Source organism: Amblyraja radiata, chromosome 18 (genome assembly GCF_010909765.2).
Source record: "Amblyraja radiata isolate CabotCenter1 chromosome 18, sAmbRad1.1.pri, whole genome shotgun sequence".
In the NCBI taxonomy this organism is placed as follows: Eukaryota; Metazoa; Chordata; class Chondrichthyes; order Rajiformes; family Rajidae; genus Amblyraja; species Amblyraja radiata.
In genome coordinates, this window is record NC_045973.1 from 6,006,782 (window position 1) to 6,027,066 (window position 20,285).

A 20,285-nucleotide genomic window follows, 5' to 3' on the forward strand; every position below is an offset into this window, starting at 1 on the left:
ATACTTGAGCGATACAACGATGAGACAGGTTGAAGAAGGCTCCTGACCCAAAACATCACCTATCATTATCTCCGCAGATGCTGCCTGATCCGCTGAGTTCCTCCAGCACTTTGTTCTATCTTTGATGAAAACCACCCCTGGGCACACGGAGACCACACCGACCATCGATCGCCCATTCACACTAGTTGTCACAGTGAGAGAATCCTACAGCCTAGAAACATGCCCTTCGTCCAACTCGCCCATGCTGACCAAGATGCCCCCATCTACACTAGTCCAACCTGCCCACGCCCGGTCCCTATACCTCTAAACCTTTCCCATCCCCGTTCTATGTTATCCCACTTTCTCATCCACTCCCTGCACACAATTTACGGAGGCGAATTAACCTACAAACCCGCACGTCTTTGGAATGTGAGAGGACACCGGTACAACCGGAACAACCGCAGATGATCCACGGACTATCTTTGATCGGACTTTGCTGGCTTTACCGTACACTAAACGTTATTCCCATATCATGTATCTGTACACTGTAAATGGCTCGATTGTACTCGAGTATTGTCTTTCTGCTGACTGGATAGCACGCAACGAAAGCTTTTCACTGTACCTCGGTACACGTGACAATAAACTAAACTAACCTGAACTGAACTGAAACTCACGGGGTCATAGGGAGAACGTGCAAACTCCACACAGATAGCACCCAAGGTCAGGATCGAACCAGGGTTCCTGGCGCTGAGAGTTTGCGGCTCTACCTGCAGTGCCACGGTGATGGATTTGACTATATTTGTGCCTCACGGTGAATAGACGTTTCCCATTCATTGTCCAAGCGTTGACGGTGATGGATTTGTTACCCCGAGCAGAGGTGGTCAACAGGAACTTGCGTTAGTAACTTCACCAATATTAATCATGACTTGTCATCCTTTCAAAGCCAACCTGCAAACTACTTCTGCAAACATTTCATTCAGGGGAAGTCTTGCAGTAATTTACTGCAGTGGCGTGCATAAGGGCCATTGTAACGTGAGGCGTTAAGTGCCACGAGTTTTCGTACCAACAACTGCAGTGAAGCCTGAGGTAATATACGCGGAAGAAGCCACATCTATAGACAGAATCGAGCTGCTATCAAGATGCTAAAATGGTAAGATTTCAGATTTTTCTTCATTAATCGCAAACTTTATTAAGGTAACAATATGTCATAATAAAAATATTTCATAATAAATTTACCGATGTATCTGCTCCCGAAAGGTATGGTGTTAAACTGGATGAGGTAATGTTTCGAGTTGGAACCCTTCTTCAGATTTAATACCTGCCTTCTTCTCTTTACAGAGCTGCATCTAATTACTTCATTGAATTTGACCACATTTGCTCAGCAAAAACTCTGAAATGTATTATTGAGTTGCATTAGAGTTTTATTCTTCTTGCACAAAGTGGCAACTGGCTAAATGTTTATCCTTTTATCCTGTATCTGTGTACTGTGGACAGCTTGATTGTAATCATGTGTCGTCTTTCCGCTGGATGGCACCCAACAAAAAAGTTTTTCACTGTTCCTCGGTACATGTGACAATAAACTAAACTAAACTAAAATATGCTGTATGGTAATCTTGTCTTTACAACGTTTGTATTTACCTATTTAACTTGCACTGCCAGCTAGTTCCTCCTCACATATATACCTGAAAAATGTTCTTCCCCCACCACCTCCACGATGCCCCACCTCGATTTGCACCTATTTCTCCCCCTCCCTCTCCCTCTCCCCCTCCCCCTCCCTCTCCCCTCCCCCTCCCCCTCCCTCTCCCCCTCCCCCTCCCCCTCCCCCTCCCCCTCCCCCTCCCACCCCTCCCCCCCCACCGCCTCCCCCTCCCCCCCCCCTCCCCCCCCCCCCCCCCCCCCTCCCGCCCCCCCCCCCTCCCCCTCCCCCCCCCCTCCCCTCTCCCTCCCCCTCCCCTCCCCTCTCTCTCCCCCTCCCCTCCCCTCTCTCTCCCCCTCCCCCTCCCCCTTCCCCCACATTCCTTCCTCTGGCTTCACAATTCGCAAATCTTCAATCCTTCTGTCTCACACCTTTTCTTCTCATCTCTGGCCTTTGTCCAACCGCCTGCCTATCGAGAAGCCCCCTGGCCCGTGTTCACCTCTTACTGCCACGCGTTGTCCCGCCCCTCCTCTCCTCTAGCTTTCCTCCATCCCCTACAACCAGTCTGAAAGAGGGTCCAGACCCGAATCGTCACCTGTCCACGTTCTCCAGAGATGCTGCCTGACCCGCTGAGATACTTCAGCACTTTGTGTCATTGTATTTTTACTAAAACTCAGATCATTTTCCTGTTCGCAGTTGCAGGACTTCGGTGGAGAAGCAGCTGGGCTCCGTGAAAAGTGAGTATGTGTTTGTGTCCTCTGGAGTCTGACGTGTCACTAAAACCCACGCTGTTCACATGCCAACGTGGGCAAATTCTTCAGCCTTTCAGAAAAGGTGGCATGGTGGCACAGCAGTAGAGTTGCTGCCTTACAGCAACAGAGACCCTGGTCCGATCCTAATTACAGGTGCTGTCTATACGGAGTTTGTACGTTCTCCCCGTGACCTGTGTGAGTTTTCTCCGGGATCACCGATTTCCTCCCACACTTCAAAGGCATACAGGTTTGTAGGCTTATTGTCCTGGTATAATTGTGAATTGTTCCTTGTGTGTGTAGGGTCCCCATAGCAGAAGCGTCCACATCGTGGGGCTGGGGACTGGAAGTATCCTGAGCTAATTCTGCTACCACCATCATCTATTGCGACTAGTGATGGCTCCCACTGATTGTCGCCGGAAGAAGTGTGTGTAGGATAGTGTTAGTGTGCTGGGATCGCTGGTTGGCAACAACTCGGTGGGCCGAAGGGCCTGTTTCTGTGCTGTATCTCCAAACTAACCTAAAATAAATTAAAAAAGCTTCATCATACTAAGATTCTAAATCCATATAATTCACTGACTAATCATCACCTCCAACTACACCAGAACCATTAAAGATCATGGATTAATGATTGCAGAGAAAGAAAAAAAATGTACTTTTTAATTTATTTCTGTGATCCCGGTATGAAGAGAGCACTGCAAATAATTTAGAAAGGGGGAACGAGGAACCGCAGATGCTGCTTTACAAAAAAAGACACAAAGTGCTGGAGTGTTGGGCCTGCTGCTTTAACATCGCGGAGCTGTGATTTGCGGAGCTTCTAGCCGCGGGCGGCTCTGACTCGAACATCGCGAAGCCCTGGGACCCTTTACCGGGAGTCGCCAGTGTTGGAGCTCCATCCAGCTCGGCCTGTGGACTTTGGGAGCCGCGGTAGGAAGCGGCCCATTCTGAAACTCCAAGCCGCTGAGAGTGTTCTCCGTTCCGGCGTCGGAGTTCCGATCATCCCGGCGAGAGAGCCTGAACATCGGGCCGCCCGTAGCGGTGACTGCGGAGGGCTCAAAGGCCCCGACGGATGACGTTTCGGGTCAGGACCCTTCTTAAGTGAATTGGAATGTTCATTTGACTCTTCTGAGAATTCAGGGAATAATTTCTGACAACTCTTTTGTACGAGGTCAAACTAAGCAAACTGTGTGAAACAAGGAACGACAGGTGCTGGTTCACAAAAAAAGGTCACTTGACTCGCTGGAGTTTAGAAGGATGAGGGGGTACCTCATTGAAACTTACAGAATAATGAAAGGCATAGATAGAGTGGATGTGGAGAGGATGTTTCCACTGGTGGGAGACTCCAGGACCAGAGGTCATAGCCTCAGAATTAAAGGGCGCTCTTTTATAAAGGAGGTGAGGAGGAACTTTGTTAGTCAGAGGGTGGTGAATCTGTGGAACTCATTGCCACAGAGGCTGTGGAGGTCAAGTCAGTGGATATATTTAAGGTAGAGGTTAGTCAGATTCTTGATTTAAACAGGTGTAAAGGGTTATGGGGAGAAGGCAGGATAATGGGATTAGGAGGGAATCAGCCATGATTGAATGGCGGAGTAGATGCGATGGGCCAAATGGCCTAATTCTACTCCTATAACTCGTGAAGCTGTGACACAAACTTGAAGAAGGGTCCTGACCTGAAACATCACCTATCCATGTTCTCCAGAGATGCCGCCTAACCCGCTGAGTTCCACCAACACTCTTAGTTTAGTTTAGTCTAGGTTAGAGGTACAACGCAGATACAGGCCCTATAGACCACAGAGTCCGCGCTGACCAGACTTCCCCGTACACTAGCATTACCCTACACACTGGGGACAATTTACAATTTTACGGAAGCCGATTACCCTACAAACCTGTACGTCTTTGGAGTGCGGGAGGAAACCGGAGCACCCGGAGAAAACCCACGTGGTCACGGTGAGAACGTACAAACTCCATACAGAAAGCACCCGTAGTCAGGATCGAACCCGGGTTCTCTGGCTCTGTAAGGCAGCAACTCTACCGCTGCGCCACCGTGCCACCCCACTCTGCGTGCTAGACGTTATTTTAGATTAGTATACTCCAGCACTTGGTGCCTCTTTTGTAACCACACAGAAATGATTGTGTCAGACCTGAGCTCGCACGGTATGCCGTAAAGGTAGGTCGTTGGCCTTTTAGTGTTAAAATCTCCAGGGATCCTGATGGGATATGGTGTGGCTAATCAAGTGGCACTGAAAGGGACAGTAGCACGAGATTGTACACTGCGAGGATATAATGGTGACAAACCCAATAATGCTTGACATTAAACCAAGGAAAATGGTACGTGTACTGAAATGGAAGAAAGATGTCTAAAGAAGTGCCGCCTTGAGGCATGGTTCTGACATGTTCAAATAAACAAAATGCAATTTGAAGTTTGCCTACTACATTTATGCCTTTTCTACAGCTCTTGAATTAAGTGCAATTTAAACATGAGTCATGTATACAAGGAAGCGATGTTCCTTCACCCCGAACTAATGCGAAAAAATGTATGGTTGCAGCGAATAGGAAGCATTTCTTAAATCTTATTCAATTGTTAGAACCGTTTGAGTCACAAATTGGCTGTGAAATTGTGGTCACCAAGTTCAGATGCGTGGGTTTGCTTGAGAACTTCCAATTGGATATCTGACGTTTACCTACATATTTATAATGAATGTCATGCAATTGCAAGTTTAAGCTTTGGAAAAGACACTGGTGGAGTTGGATTCATGGGGAGGTGGGTCTTGGAGGGGAGGATGCTCCTCAAACTGTGACAATACAGTTCACTCCCTCCGTGACACACTGGTCAACCTGAGGAGCACCATCAGCATGAGACTGGTTTCCATCAAGATACAGCACAGAACGCCACAACAGATCCTTCTTCAGATTCAGATTCAGATTCAATTTTAATTGTCATTGTCAGTGTACAGTGCAGAGACAACGAAATGCATTTAGCATCTCCCTGGAAGAGCGACAGAGCAAATGATTTGAATAAATAATAATAAGTGTCCGGGGGGGGGGGGGGGGGGGGGGGGGGGGGTGATTGGCAGTCACCGAGGTACGTTGTTGAGTAGAGTGACAGCCGCCGGGAAGAAGCTGTTCCTGGACCTGCTGGTCCGGCAACGGAGAGACCTGTAGCGCCTCCCGGATGGTAGGAGGGGTAAACAGTCCATGGTTGGGGTGAGAGCAGTCCTTGGCGATGCTGAGCGCCCTCCGCAGACAACGCTTGCTTTGGACAGACTCAATGGAGGGGAGCGAGGAACCGGTGATGCGTTGGGCAATTTTCACCACCCTCTGCAATGCCTTCCGGTCGGAGACAGAGCAGTTGCCATACCATACTGTGATGCAGTTGGTAAGGATGCTCTCGATGGTGCAGCGGTAGAAGTTCACCAGGATCTGAGGAGACAGATGGACCTTCTTCAGTCTCCTCAGGAAGAAGAGACGCTGGTGAGCCTTCTTGATCAGAGTTGAGGTATTGTGGGTCCAAGAGAGGTCATCGGAGATGTTGACTCCCAGGAACCTGAAGCTAGAAACACGTTCCACCTCCGTCCCGTTAATGTGGATGGGGGTGTGCGTGCCGCCCCTGGACTTCCTGAAGTCTACAATGAGCTCCTTGATCTTCTTGGAGTTAGGGCCAGGTTGTTGTCAGCGCACCGTGCTGCTAAGTGCTGGACCTCCTCCCTGTAGGCCGACTCATCGTTGTTGCTGATGAGGCCAATCACCGTTGTATCATCTGCATACTTGATGATGGTGTTAGTACCATGTACAGGTGTGCAGTCATAGGTGAAGAGGGAGTAGAGGAGGGGGCTCAGCACACAGCCCTGTGGAACGCCAGTGTTCAGGGTGAGGGTTGAAGAGGTGTGCTTGTCTAACCTAACAGACTGGGGTCAGTTGGTTAGAAAGTCCAGTATCCAGTTGCAGAGGGAGGGGTCGATGCCCAGGTTACCGAGTTTGGTGATCAGTTTTGATGGTATAATGGTGTTGAATGCTGAGCTGTAATCGATGAACAGCATTCTTACGTAAGTGTCTCTGTTGTCGAGGTGGGAGAGGGCGGAGTGAAGTGCCGTTGAGATGGCATCCTCCGTACTCCTGTTCTTGCGGTAGGCAAACTGATAGGGATCCAGGTGGGGGGTAGGCAGCTTTTGAGGTGTGCCAGGACCAGCCTCTCGAAGCACTTGGTGATGATGGGGGTAAGTGCAACTGGGCGGAAGTCGTTGAGGCTAGCCGCAGTGGAGTGTTTTGGCACTGGCACGATGGAGGTGGTTTTAAGGCACGTGGGGACAACTGCTTGGGCAAGTGACAGGTTGAAGATGTCAGTCCAGACGTCTGTCAGCAGCGCAGCACAGGCCCTGAGCACGCGCCCGGGGATGCCGTCAGGGCCAGCAGCCTTACGTGCATTAGTCCTACTCAGTGCCACAAATACGTCGTAGGGGGTGAGTGTGAGGGGTTGGTGATTGGCAGGGAGCACAGCCTTGATGGCTGTCTCTAGATTGTCCCTGTCGAAGCGGCCATAGAAGTGATTAAGCTCCTCAAGGAAGGAGGCGTCGCTGGATGTGAGGGTGGTGTTGGAGGGTCTATAGTCCGTGATGGCCTGGATGCCTTGCCACATGCGTCGGGGGTCGGAGTTGTTGTTGAAGTGCTCCTCAATCCTGAGCTTATGGCAGTGCTTGGCCTTCTTGATGCCCCTCTTCAGGTTAGCCCTGGCTGAACTGTAGGCTCGAGCATCGCCTGACCTGAAAGCGGTGTCCCGTGCTTTCAGCAGTAGCCTGACCTCGCTGTTCATCCATGGCTTCTGATTCGGGAATATGGTCACCTGTTTGAGGGAGGTGACACTATTGATGGTGGAGTTTATAAAGTCCAGAACAGACGATGTGTAGGAATCAATGTCCGTGTGGGAGTCAAGGGTGGCCTGGGCTGCAAACGCCTTCCAGTCAGTGTTTCCAAAACACTGCTGAAGTGTGAAGTCCGCTTCCTCTGACCAGACTTTAACTGTCCTCACAGTTGGTTTAACCCGTCTGATGAGTGGGGAGTACTTAGGGAGCAGGAACAATGAGACGTGATCAGACTGACCAAGGTGGGGGAGGGGGATGGCTTTGTAAGCTTCAGCCATGTTGGTGTAGACTTTGTCCAGTGTCTTGTCTACTCTAGTGGGGAAGGAGACATGTTGGTGGAATTTGGGGAGTACAGTCTTCAGGTTAGAGTGATTGAAGTCACCCGCAACAATGAAGGCTGCCTCGGGGTTGTGCGTCTGTTGATTGCTAATTGCAGTATGCAGCTCTTTTCCCTGTGGCTATCAAACTGTACAACTCCTCCCCCATCTGTTATGGGATCATAGAGTCATAGAGTGATGCAGTGTGGAAACAGGCCCCTTGGCCCAACTTGCCCACACCGGCTAACAATGTCCCAGCTACACTAGTCCCACCTGCCTGCGCTTGCTCCATAACCCTCCAAACCTGTCCTACTCATGTATCTGTCTAACTGTTTCTTAAACGATGGGATAGTCCCAGCCTCAACTACCTGCTCTGGCAGCTTGTTCCATACACCCACCACCCTTTGTGTGAAAATATCCCTATGGTTACTTAATGCCAGGACTACCAAATGTAGACTTTAGAGATACAGCATAACAACAGGCCCTTCAGCCTCACTACGGGTTCTGTCTGTAGGGAGTTTGTACGTTTTCTCTGTGACTGCGTGGGTTTTCCCTGGATGCTCCGGTTTCCTCCCACACTCCAAAAACGTGCAGGTTTGTAGGTTGATCGGCTTGGCGTGTGTGTGTAATTGTCCCTAGTGCGTGTAGGATAGTGTTAATGTTCGGGGATCGCTGGTCGGCGTGGACTCGGTGGGCCGAAAGGCCTGTTTCCGCACTGTGTCTCCAAAGTCTAAAGTAATTTCTTCATAAATGAATGAAGGCAGAGACAGCACGAATAGACAATGCATTTACATGTGGACTAGGTGATGTTAGACTTTAAAACAAACTGTTTACATATTACGACTTCACGCTGCGATTGTAAAACCCACACCCTTAGTATCTGCAATACTGTTGCTAAGCAGACACATCACACAACACTCCTTTCCAATTAGGATCACATTATGAAGACACAGTTTAATGTATGGGAAAGCTTAAAGGAACATCACAAGTAGGTCAGGGCTTCATGCAGTGTCGAGCCAACATATAAGTGCTTTGTTTTATTACACTTGTTATTACACTGGCTCGAAGGGTCGAATGTCCTACTCCAGCACCTATTGTCTATTGTCTATAAGGTAAATGTAGGAAATCTCTGGAATTAAATTGAAATAAAACAATGTAACGCACACCTCCAGATTCAGGGACAGTTTCTTCCCAGCTGTTATCAGGCAACTGAACCATCCTACCACAACCAGAAAGCAGTCCTGAATTACTATCCGAGACCCTCGGACTATCCTCGATCAGACTTTGCTGGCTTTACCTTGCACTAAACGTTATTCCCTTATCATGCATCTGTACACTGTAAATGGCTCGATTGTAATCATGTTTTGATTTTCCACTGACTGGTTAGCACGCAACAAAAGCTTTTCACTGTACCTCAGTACACCTGACGATAAACTGAACTGAACTAAACTAAAAGCCTATCAACCCCCCCCCCCCCCCCACCTCACCTGTGTACACCTATTACCTGCCACACTTTGTCCTGCCTCTCCTCTCTCCCAGTTTTCTTTCCTCCCCCACAGCTACAATCAGTCTGAAGAAGCGTCCTGCCCGAAACGTCACCTATCCATGTTCTCCTGAGATGCTGCCTGACCCGCTGAGTTACTCCAGCACTCTGTGAAACATCACCTATCCATGTTCTCCTGAGATGCTGCCTGACCCGCTGAGTTACTCCAGCACTCTGTGTCCTTTAGTTTAGATTATTGTCGTGTGTACCAAGGTACAGCGAAAACGCTTTTATTTGCATCCTAACCAGTCGGAGAAAACTGTTGTAGGATTTTGGAAAAGTGTCCATAACCCATTATCTTCAGCAGTGGTGTTATCTGTAATTCAGTGTTTTCTGTGTTCGGTTTGCTAGTCAGCAATTGTTAGTCAGAAAATAAAATATTTTAGAAGAACTGGCGATGTTAGTTTACAAGAAGGACTGGAGTAACTCAACGGGTCAGGCAGCATCTCTGGAGAACACAGATAGGTGATGCTTTATGCGGTTACCGGAGGTTGCAGGTGGTTGCCGGAGGTTCCAGGTAGTGGAACCAGGTAGGGAGACTGACAAAAACCTCCGGGAACCGCACGGAAACCTTGGGTGGGGCGCAAAGTCTCCAGAGGTTTCCGTTCTGGTTTCCTAAGTGGGACAGGGGCATTAGATGTTACCTGAACTGATATTACTGTTGTGTAGGAAGGAACTGTGTAGTTGCTGGTTTAAACCGAAGATAGACCCAAAATGTTGGAGTACCTCAGCGGGTCAGGCAGCATCTCTGGAGAAAAGGAAAAGGTGATGTTTTGGGTTGAGACCCTTCTTCAGACAATATTATTGTTACTGTTTTGAAAAACACTTTAAATTTTTTTTAAATTTTTTTTTAATTAGAAGTACGGTAAATTACAATAACACACAACACATATATCTTAATACATTTTTTGTACCGCTTCATTTTTTTTTAAGCTTTAAGAAAAAGATAGAAGTAAGGAAAGTAAAGAAGGTGCGCAAGAGTCGTGAAGTGCAATTGTTGGGAAAAGAAAGCCCCTTAGAAAAGAAGTTAGAGAAGGAAGTGAAGTAAGAAAGTAGACCCTAGAAAAGAAAGAAAAAGAAAGTAAGGACACTTTAAATTTCCATGGGAGAATTTCCATATAGTCATATCTCAGTAAGTCAGATCATTCATAAATGTTAAATTCTGTAATTAATCTAATGTAGATAACAACGCACACAAAATTAAAAACTGTGTGTTCTTGATTATTTGCAGCGTTAAGAAAGTGCACAGAACTCGAGAAATCTGTTGCTACCATAGTGATAGTATTTAATAATCACACTGCTGCAGATGGCAAACTCAGCAAAGGCCAGGCTAAAGATTTACTTTCAACCCATTTTCAGAGTTTCATAAAGGTAAGAAAATCCTAATGTTAAATGAATTGTTTCATATATAAAATAATGGGAACTAAGGCAGACCCAGCGTGGGGGGAACCGTCGTGAGGAGGGGGGGGAGGGGGGAGGGGGAGGGGGGGAGAGAACAAAAGGGGAACTGGCACGGGGATACTTTGTAACTTTGTCGGTGTCCTTTATGTAGCAACTATTTGCATACCTTGGGCACGCAAGAATTTCACTGTGACTTCTCACACGACGTGACAATAAAGTGGCTGATTAGGAAAGGGGGAGATGCAACGAGACCTGGGTGTCATGGTACACCAGTCATTAAAAGTAGGCATGCAGGTGCAGCAGGCAGTGAAGAAGGCGAATGGTATGTTAGCATTCATAGCAAAAGGATTTGAGTATAGGAGCAGGGAGGTTCTACTGCAGTTGTACAGGGTCTTGGTGAGACCACACCTGGAGTATTGTGTACAGTTTTGGTCTCCTAATCTGAGGAAAGACATTCTTGCCATAGAGGGAGTGCAGAGAAGGTTCACCAGACTGATTCCTGGGATGTCAGGACTTTCATATGAAGAAAGACTGGATAGACTCGGTTTGTACTCGCTAGAATTTAGAAGATTGAGGGGGGATCTTATAGAAGCGTACAAAATTCTTAAGGGGTTGGGCAGGCTAGATGCAGGAAGATTGTTCCCGATGTTGGGGAAGTCCAGAACAAGTGGTCACAGTTTAAGGATAAGGGGGAAATCTTTTAGGACCGAGATGAGGAAAACATTTTTCACACAGAGAGTGGTGAATCTCTGGAATTCTCCGCCACAGAAGGTAGTTGAGGCCAGTTCATTGGCTATATTTAAGAGGGAGTTAGATGTGGCCCTTGTGGCTAAAAGGATCAGGGGGTATGGAGAGAAGGCAGGTACAGGATACTGAGTTGGATGATCAGCCATGATCATATTGAATGGCGGTGCAGGCTCGAAGGGCCGAATGGCCTACTCCTGCACCTATTGTCTATGTTTGACTTGACTCGCTGAGTCCCTTGTGCCTCCGTGTTATTGGTTGACTTCCTCCAGTGTACAGGGAAAGTCTGCATTCTCGTGACGTCAGAAAGAATACTAAAACGTACCCCAGTCATTTCTCTCTCCCTATGATACGATATGATACAATCCAGGACCAGGGGCCACAGTTTAAGAATAAGGGGTAGGCCATTTGGGACTGAGATGAGGAAAAACTTTTTCACCCAGAGAGTTGTGAATCTGTGGAATTCTCTGCCACAGAAGGCAGTGGAGGCCAATTCACTGGATGTTTTCAAGAGAGAGTTAGATTTGGCGCTTTGGGGCTAACGGAATCAAAGGATTTTGGGGAAAAGGCAGGAACCCCTGTACTGTACTGATTGTGGATGATCAGCCATGATCATATTGAATGGCGGTGCTGGCTCGAAGGGCCGAATGGCCTACTCCTGCATCTTTTTTTTCTATGTTTCTATGATGCGATAGAACTTTATTTATCCCAGGAGGGAAGTTGATCTGCCAACCATGTACTGGTGTTCATTTCTCTTCAATCAAAACTGGTCTTCCATTCACAGGTCTCGGAGGTCTCATTTCCTTCCTATGAGGGAGATCATTAACTGACTATTTGCATTGCAATCACAAAGTGAATATTGTTTAACCAGAGGAGTAAAATCAAATCTACCATATAAATATTCATCAAACATTTTTAACGCATGAGAGATGATGCATAGCTAGATCATTCACCACTCACAATTTGTATGAATTATATATTGTATAAACATTTTATGGCAGAGACCTGGAGTTAGGGTGGCACGGTGGTGCAGCGGTAGAGTTGCTGCCTTACAGCGCCAGAGACCCGGGTTTGATCCTGACTATGGGTGCTGTCTGTACGGAGTTTGCATGTTCTCCCTGTGGTCGCTGGTCGTCGGGTCTCTGGCGCTGTAAGCTAGTGGTGCGGTGGGTGGAGCTGCTGCCTCACAGCACCAGAGACCCGTGTTCGATCCTGACCTCAGATGCTGTCTGTGTGTGGAGTTTGCCCTGTGACCACGTGGGTTTCCTCCAGGTGCTCTGGATTCCCCCCAGATCCCAAAGACGTTTGTGTGTAGGTTAATTGGCCCTCTCTAAATCACCCTTGGTGCGCCGGGCTTGGTAGGAGAGCATAAACCTAGTGTAAACGGGTGATCGATGATCAGAAGATAGACACAAAATGCTGGAGTAACTCAACGGGTCAGAGAGTATCTCTGGAGTAAAGGAACAGGTGACGTTTCAGGTCGAGACACTTCTCCCATGGACTTGGTGGGCCTGTTGCCATGTTATATCTTTCAATCAATCATTTAAAAAATCAATTTGTGTGAGATCGCTGTACGCAGCATTACAATGGTGAGGCACTTAATAGAGTCGTTTATTTATGGTAATGTACTTAGACAAGGCCCGCTGCTGCCAAAGGCACTACATAAATGAATTATTTTTGATGTCATTTTAAAATAGACCAAGAAAGAACAGTTGAAGGTGGGCAAAAATGCTGGAGAAACTCAGCGGGTGAAGCAGCATTTATGGAGCGAAGGAATAGGTGACGTTTCGGGTCGAGACCCTTCTTCAGACTGATGTGGGGGTGGTGGGGGCGGGAAGAAGAAAGGAAGAGACGGAGACAGTGGGAGAGCTGGGAAGGGGAGGGGAAAGAGGGAGAAAGCAAGGACTACCTGAAATTGGAGAGTCAATGAATGTCACCCATTACTTCGCTCCATAGACGCTGCCCCGCCCGCTGAGTTTCTCCAGCATTTTTATCTACCTTCGGTTTTTCCAGCATCTGCAGTTCCTTCTTAAAGAAAGAACAGTCAGTGTTGTTATTAACCTTCCATTTTGTTTGGAATGATGCAAATACAAGATACAAAGAATTTATTAGCCAAGTATGTAAGGACATCCAAGGAATTTGATTTGCATACAGTCATACAATAAAAACAACAGGACACACAACTACTTAAAAATTAACCTGAACATCCACCACAGTATAGTCTTCCCTCCTTTTCTCCCGTGGTTGGGGCAGTCGAACCATCCACAGTTGGGCGATCGAAGCTCTCGCAGTGGGCGAGCGAAGCTCTCGCAGTGGGCGATCGAAGCTCTCGCAGCGGGCGATCGAAGATCTCGTGATCGGGGGAGTCGAAGCTCCCGCGGTTGGAGCTCCCGAAGTCGGTCCCTGACAAAGGGACCGCGAGCTTCACGATGTTACGTCCACAGGCTCTGGCCGTTGAAGCTACCAGCCGATACCCAGCAAGAGGCCACCAGCTCCTCGAAGTTAGGCCACGGTGCGGACGGAGATACGATACGGAAAGAGATTACGTTTCTCGCCCCCCCACCTCCCCCCCCACCCCCACCCTCCACATAATACAAAACTGAAGATACACTAATGCCCCTGTCCCACTTAGGAAACTTGAACGGAAACCTCTGGAGACTTTGCGCCCCACCCAAGGTTTCCGTGCAGTTCCCGGAGGTTTTTGTCAGTCTCCCTACCTGCTTCCACTACCTGCAACCTCTGGCAACCACCGCACGGAAACCTTGGGTGGGGCGCAAAGTCTCCAGAGGTTTCCGTTCAGGTTTCCTAAGTGGGACACGGGGCATAAAACATACATTTAACAACAGACTAAAAGCAACAAAAGACTAGAAGGACGAGACAGACCGTTTTAGCGAGCGTGCCATCGTGCGGCACCTCCCGCATTTCACAATCCTCTTCACGTTATGAGCCTTTCAAAGCAATTACAAGACTGAAAATCGAGAAAGAATCCAATTATAATGTTTTTCAACTATTTTTTGTTCAAAAAGCCTTAGCATAAATCAATTATCATCCATCTTTCTAATGGCATAATTAATGAGATTCATCGAAAAGTCACGCAATGGAAAATTGTCAATTCTTACAATGAATCAATGATTAACCTGTATAAAATATATTTTTTTCATCCTTTCTTTTACCGAGAAGCATCCACTATTTTACCAAGCAACCGGCTCAGATTTTGGTTTCAATTTCGTGATGTGAATTTACTTGTTAACAATTTTAGTCAACATTTGAGCACAGCTCATAGCACTGTTCTTAGAGACATACAGCACGGTGGTGCATCGGTAATAATAATAATAATGGATGGGATTTATATAGCGCCTTTCTAATACTCAAGGCGCTTTACATCGCATTATTCATTCACTCCTCAGTCACACTCGGTGGTGGTAAGCTACTTCTGTAGCCACAGCTGCCCTGGGGCAGACTGACAGAAGCGTGGCTGCCAATCTGCGCCTACAGCCCCTCCGAACACCACCAATCACTCACACACATTCACACACATTCACACACAGGCAAAGGTGGGTGAAGTGTCTTGCCCAAGGACACAACGACAGTATGCACTCCAAGCGGGATTCGAACCGGCTACCTTCCAGTTGCCAGCCGAACACTTAGCCCATTGAGCCATCTGTCGTCCTATCGGTAGAGTTGCTGCCTTACAATGCCAGAGACCCGGGTTTGATCCCGACTACGGGTGCTGTCTGTACAGAGTTTGTATGTTCTCCCCGTGACCTGCGTGGTTTCTCTCTGAGATCTTCGGTTTCCTTCCACACTCCTAAGCAGGTTTGTAGGTTATTTGGCTCGGTAAAACTGTAAATGATCCCTGGTGTGTGTAGGTGAGTGTTAATAGACAATAAACAATAGACAATAGGTGCAGGAGTAGGCCATTCGGCCCTTCGAGCCAACACCGCCATTCAATGTGATCATGGCTGATCATCCCCAATCAGTACCCCGTTCCTGCCTTCTCCCCATATCCCCTGACTCTGCTATTTTTAAGAGCCCTATCTAGCTCTCTCCTGAAAGTATCCAGAGAACCTGCCTCCACCACCTTCTGAGGCAGAGAATTTCACAGACTCACAAGTCTCGTGTGAAAAAGTGTGCGGGGGTCGCTGGTCGGTACGGACTCAGTGGGCCGAAGGGCCTGTTACCGCACTAAATCTCTAAACTAAACTAAACTAAATAGGCCCCAGCCTACCTAATCCTTTCCAACCATTAGACGCAGGCAGGTGGGACTAGTGTAGCTGGGACATTGTTGGCCGGTATGGGCAAGTTGGGTCGAAGGGCCTGTTTCCATACTTTATCACTCTATGACTCTATGCTGGGTTACACCAAAGATAGATACAATGGACATTTGGTCTGCGGCCTTTTGCCAACCCAAGCATTTGTTGAGATATTTCTTAAATGATGTGAGAGACTCTGTCTCCTTCCCCCACTCAGGGAGAGAGTTCCAAGGAAAGGCACAGAGTGCTGGAGTAACCCAGCGGGTCAGGCAGCATCTCTGGAGACCATGGATCGGCGACGTTTCGGGTTCGTCTCAAGAAGGGCCCCGACCCAAAACGTCACCTATCCCTTTTCTCCAGAGATGCTGCCTGAGCCGCTGAGTTGGTCCAACATTTTGCGTTTGGCCTAAGCATTATCTGGCGGTAGTCATTGTCGATAATACTCTGTGGGTGAGTTGGCTGGCAGCACAATGTTGATGTGTTGGCTCTGTGCAGGCGAGGCCTTGGATGAATTATATATGTACAGTGATCGCTGGGCCAAATCCAATTTATCTTCATCTGAATGAGAACATCCGAAGGTGATGTTTGTTATATTCAATTTCATAAGTGCAAACATATTTTTGAATGAACTTTAAAAGACAAATTCCACTCACCACCACGTTAAATTTCATTTGTCATAATTGATGGCCCAGGTTCGTCTTTAACTCCTGACAACAAATGGATCATTGCAGAGGTGAGAGGTCAGGGAATGGCCTGATGAATGCCTGCTGCATGCAGCGTGTATGTGAAGGAATTGTCAGGAGAGCAGGAAGATGAACTAGAGACAGATTAAAACATCGGCAAATCAAAATATCATTTAAAAACCGTCTGAAGCATTTGAGATTTATGTTTAAGGTCACAGGGAAAAATGTACAAACTCCGTACGGACAGCACCTGTGGTCAGTGTCATACCTGGGACAAGAAAACACCTGGCTCTGTAATGCCCCTGTCCCACTTAGGAAACCTGAATGGAAACATCTGGAGACTTTGCGCCCCACCCAAGGTTTCCGTGCGGTTCCCGGAGGTTGCAGGTGGTCGCCGGAGGTTGCAGGTAGTGGAAGCAGGTAGGGAGACTGACAAAAACCTCCGAGAACCGCACGGAAACCTTGGGTGGGGCACAAAGTCTCCAGAGGTTTCCGTTCAGGTTTCCTAAGTGGGACAGGGGCATTAGGCAACAACTCTACCTCTGCCCTTTAATGATATTAAGATCTAGAAACATAGAAACATAGAAAATAGGTGCAGGAGGAGGCCATTCGGCCCTTCGAGCCAGCACCGTCAGTCATTGCGATCATGGCTGATCGTCCCCAGCCCTTTTATAGTTTTATATGTATATATATCTAAGATCCAATATCTAAGATGCAATCTAAGTTGCAGAAGAATCTTCTTTTTCTCAAGTGTAGTGAGGCAGGTTTTCAGACTCCTGAACCTTTTTTCCCCTGAGGATAGGAGTGAAATGGGAGCATTGCCAGAGTGGTGTGGGTCCATGATGATGCTGGCTGCCTTTCTGAAGCTGCACCTCCTATAGATTCCTTCGACAGTGGGGAGGTCGGTACCTCTGATGGACGGGGCAATGTCTACCGCTCTCTGTAATCTCCTTGTTCCTGGGTGTTTGCGTTACCGAACCAGGCTCTGATGCAACCAGTCAATATACTCACGACCATACACCACTAGAAGTTCAATAGAGTATTCGTTGACATTCAGAATCCCCTCAATCTTCTTAGGAAGTAGTTTAGTTTAGTTTAGTTTAGTTTATTGTCACGTGTACCGAGGTACAGCCAACAACATTTTTGTCGCGAGCTAACCAGTCAGCGGAGAGATTGAACACACTAATGCCCCTGTCCCACTTAGGAAACCTGAACGGAAACCTCTGGAGACTTTGCGCCCCACCCAAGGTTTCCGTGCGGTTCCCGGAGGTTGCAGGTGGTTGCTGGAGGTTGCAGGTAGTGGAAGCAGGTAGGGAGACTGACAAAAACCTCCGGGAACCTCCGGGAACCGCACGGAAGCCTTGGGTGGGGCGCAAAGTCTCCAGAGGTTTCCGTTCAGGTTTCCAAAGTGGGACAGGGGCATAACAAAGGTAGACAAAATTGCTGGAGAAACTCAGCGAGTGCGGCAGCATCTATGGAGCGAAGGAAATAGGCAACGTTTCGTCCTGAAACGTTGCCTATTTCCTTCGCTCCATAGATGCTGCCGCACCCGCTGAGTTTCTCCAGCAATTTTGGCTACCTTCGATTTTCCAGCATCTGCAGTTCCTTCTTCAACACATTAAAAATCCAGCCATTCACTGTGTACAGATACAGGATAAATGGAATAACATTGAGTGCAAGATAAAAGCCCAGTAAAGTCCAATCAAAGATAGTCTGAGGGTCTTCCTGCGAGGTGGTTGGACTGCCCGCTAGCTGGTGACACGATGGTTCAGTTGCCGGAAGAGGCACCAAATGTAAATCTGATTGCCGAGGCTGATGTCATTGTGCAATACATCCTCAGCAGAGGGTGATAAAGTAGAGATAGACACAAAATGCTGGAGTAACTCAGCCAGTCCGGCAGCATCTCTGGAGAAAAGGAATAGGTGACCTTTCAGTTCGAGACCCTTCTTCAGACAGTAAAAGATAAAGTGGAACTGCAAATAGAAATTACAGAAATATGAAATGCCTGATTCTATTTTTTTTTTCCTTAGGGCCAAGAACTGAAACCAAAATACAAAGAAATTCTGTCTGATCTTGAAGAATACAAAGACGCCAGGCTGGGCTTTGAAGATTTCATGATTCTTTTGACAAGTCTAACCATCATGTCAGATCAGATGCATGAGATACGATCTGTAACAGTGAAACAATGACATAACTTTCATTCAAACAGTTTACCTTTAACTCCAGATGATAGTTTAGCTTAGTTTAGTTTAGAGATACAGTGCGGAAACAGGCCCTTCGGCCCACTGAGTCTGCTCCACCACGATCCGCGCACATTAACACCATCCTACGCACACTAGGGACAATTTACACTAATGCCCCTGTCCCACTTAGGAAACCTGAACGGAAACCCGTGGAGACTTTGCGCCCCACCCAAGGTTTCCGTGCGGTTCCCGGAGGTTTTTGCCAGTCTCCCTACCTGCTTCCACTACCTGCAACCTCCAGCAACCACCTGCAACCTCCGGGAACCGCACGGAAACCTTGGGTGGGGCGCAAAGTCTCCAGAGGTTTCCGTTCAGGTTTCCTAAGTGGGACAGGGGCATTACACCAAGCCAAATCACTTACAAACTGTACGTCTTTGGAGTGTGGAAGGAAACTGAAGATCTCGGAGAAAACCCACGCAGGTCACGGGGAGAACGTACATACTCCGTATAGACAGCACCCGTAGTCAGGATCGAACCCGGGTCTATAAGCTGTAAGCACTGTAAGGCAGCAACTCAACCGCTGCGCCAACGTGACGCACATGTTATGGTTATGTAAAGACCTCATCTGGTTGAATCGATGAGACTGCAGTTTTCAGTAACTATTTTTGTGTCATTTTGTGCCTGACTTTTTTTTCAAAGACACAAGTTTAAAAACTTTGCTTTTTAATAAAATTAGCATTATTTAAGCATGTATTGGAGCACATTGGATTCCAAATATAAAAATAGAAACGAAACACTATTAAGAATAAATAATCTAGCAGTGCATGCATGAAGATGTAACATAAAGAAAATTTTATTTGAAAGAAAGTTCAATGGATAGATCACAATCCATTATACCCTAACTCGAATAGTACCAGAGAGGAGAAGCGTGCACCACCAGACTCCGGAACAGCCTCATCCCCTCTGTTATCAGGCTTCTGAAAGGTTCTTCCATTAGCTGGGGTGCTGTCCGATTCACCTCTATCCCATTGCAGACATTGGTCTTTGTCTCTGGAACTGATGCACCACCAACCATGCTGAGAACTGTATCCTGCAACAATGTTTAATGTTTTATGCACCATTCCTAACTGTCACTGTATGTCATGTTGTCACTTGTGGGCGGAGCACCAAGGCAAATTCCTTGTATGTAAATACTTGGCCAATAAATTCATTCATTCATTCATTCACTCTGTATCTTCTCCTTTGCTCCATCCATTGTACTTGAGTTTGACTTGATTGAACCAGTGGATGGTATATCTGATCGGTTTGGATAGCATGCGAAGCAAATCCTTTCCCTGTACCTCAGCACACGTGACGATAATAAACCTAAACCACAACCTAACTTTAAACCTTATTGACAAAGACAATCTCAAATGCGCACTGCCTGCTTTCCCCTTTGCTCTATCTATTGTACGTTGAGTGTGGCTTGATTGTATAGTATTAACCGATCTGATTGATCCATCCCATGGTACATATGACAATAATAAACCTGATCCTAAACCAAAACCTGAACTAAACGGGTTTGACGTACCCACAATTTAGTTCAGTTTAGTTTAGAGATACAGCGTGGAAACAGGCCCTTTGGCCCATTGTGTCCGCGCCGACCAGCGATCACCGCATACTAACACTATCCTACACGTACTATTGTATTGTATTGTATTGTATTCAAATTTATTGTCATTGTCTCAGTTAGAGACAACGAAATGAATTTCCCTTACAGGCAGTATCATAAAAATAAAAATAAATAAATAATAATAATAAATAATAAAACATATTAAAAATAAAATAGAATTTAAAAAAAAGCACAAACACTGAAAGTCCACGACACAACATAACACAGTGGCACCAAGGTGAGGAAGGCACCATAGTCCAGCCAGCCTCCCCTCCGTTCTTCCCAGATTT

The 20,285-nt window shown here is 47.1% G+C and overlaps 1 protein-coding gene across 1 annotated transcript; it reads left to right on the plus strand.

Moving 5' to 3' along the window:
* The first annotated feature begins 1,118 nt into the window (after positions 1-1,118).
* Positions 1,119-18,350, plus strand: sntn (sentan, cilia apical structure protein). The gene is made up of 4 exons (XM_033037346.1): positions 1,119-1,129; positions 2,312-2,352; positions 10,312-10,451; positions 18,192-18,350. The coding sequence occupies exons 1-4, from the start codon at positions 1,119-1,121 to the stop codon at positions 18,348-18,350; spliced, it is 351 nt and encodes a 116-aa protein (XP_032893237.1).
* The last annotated feature ends 1,935 nt before the right edge of the window (positions 18,351-20,285 follow it).

Coding starts and splice junctions, on each gene's coding strand:
- sntn (XM_033037346.1), top strand. Junction 2,353..10,311: donor GCAGCTGGGCTCCGTGAAAA/GTGAGTATGTGT, acceptor GATTATTTGCAG/CGTTAAGAAAGTGCACAGAA. Junction 10,452..18,191: donor ATTTTCAGAGTTTCATAAAG/GTAAGAAAATCC, acceptor TTTTTTCCTTAG/GGCCAAGAACTGAAACCAAA.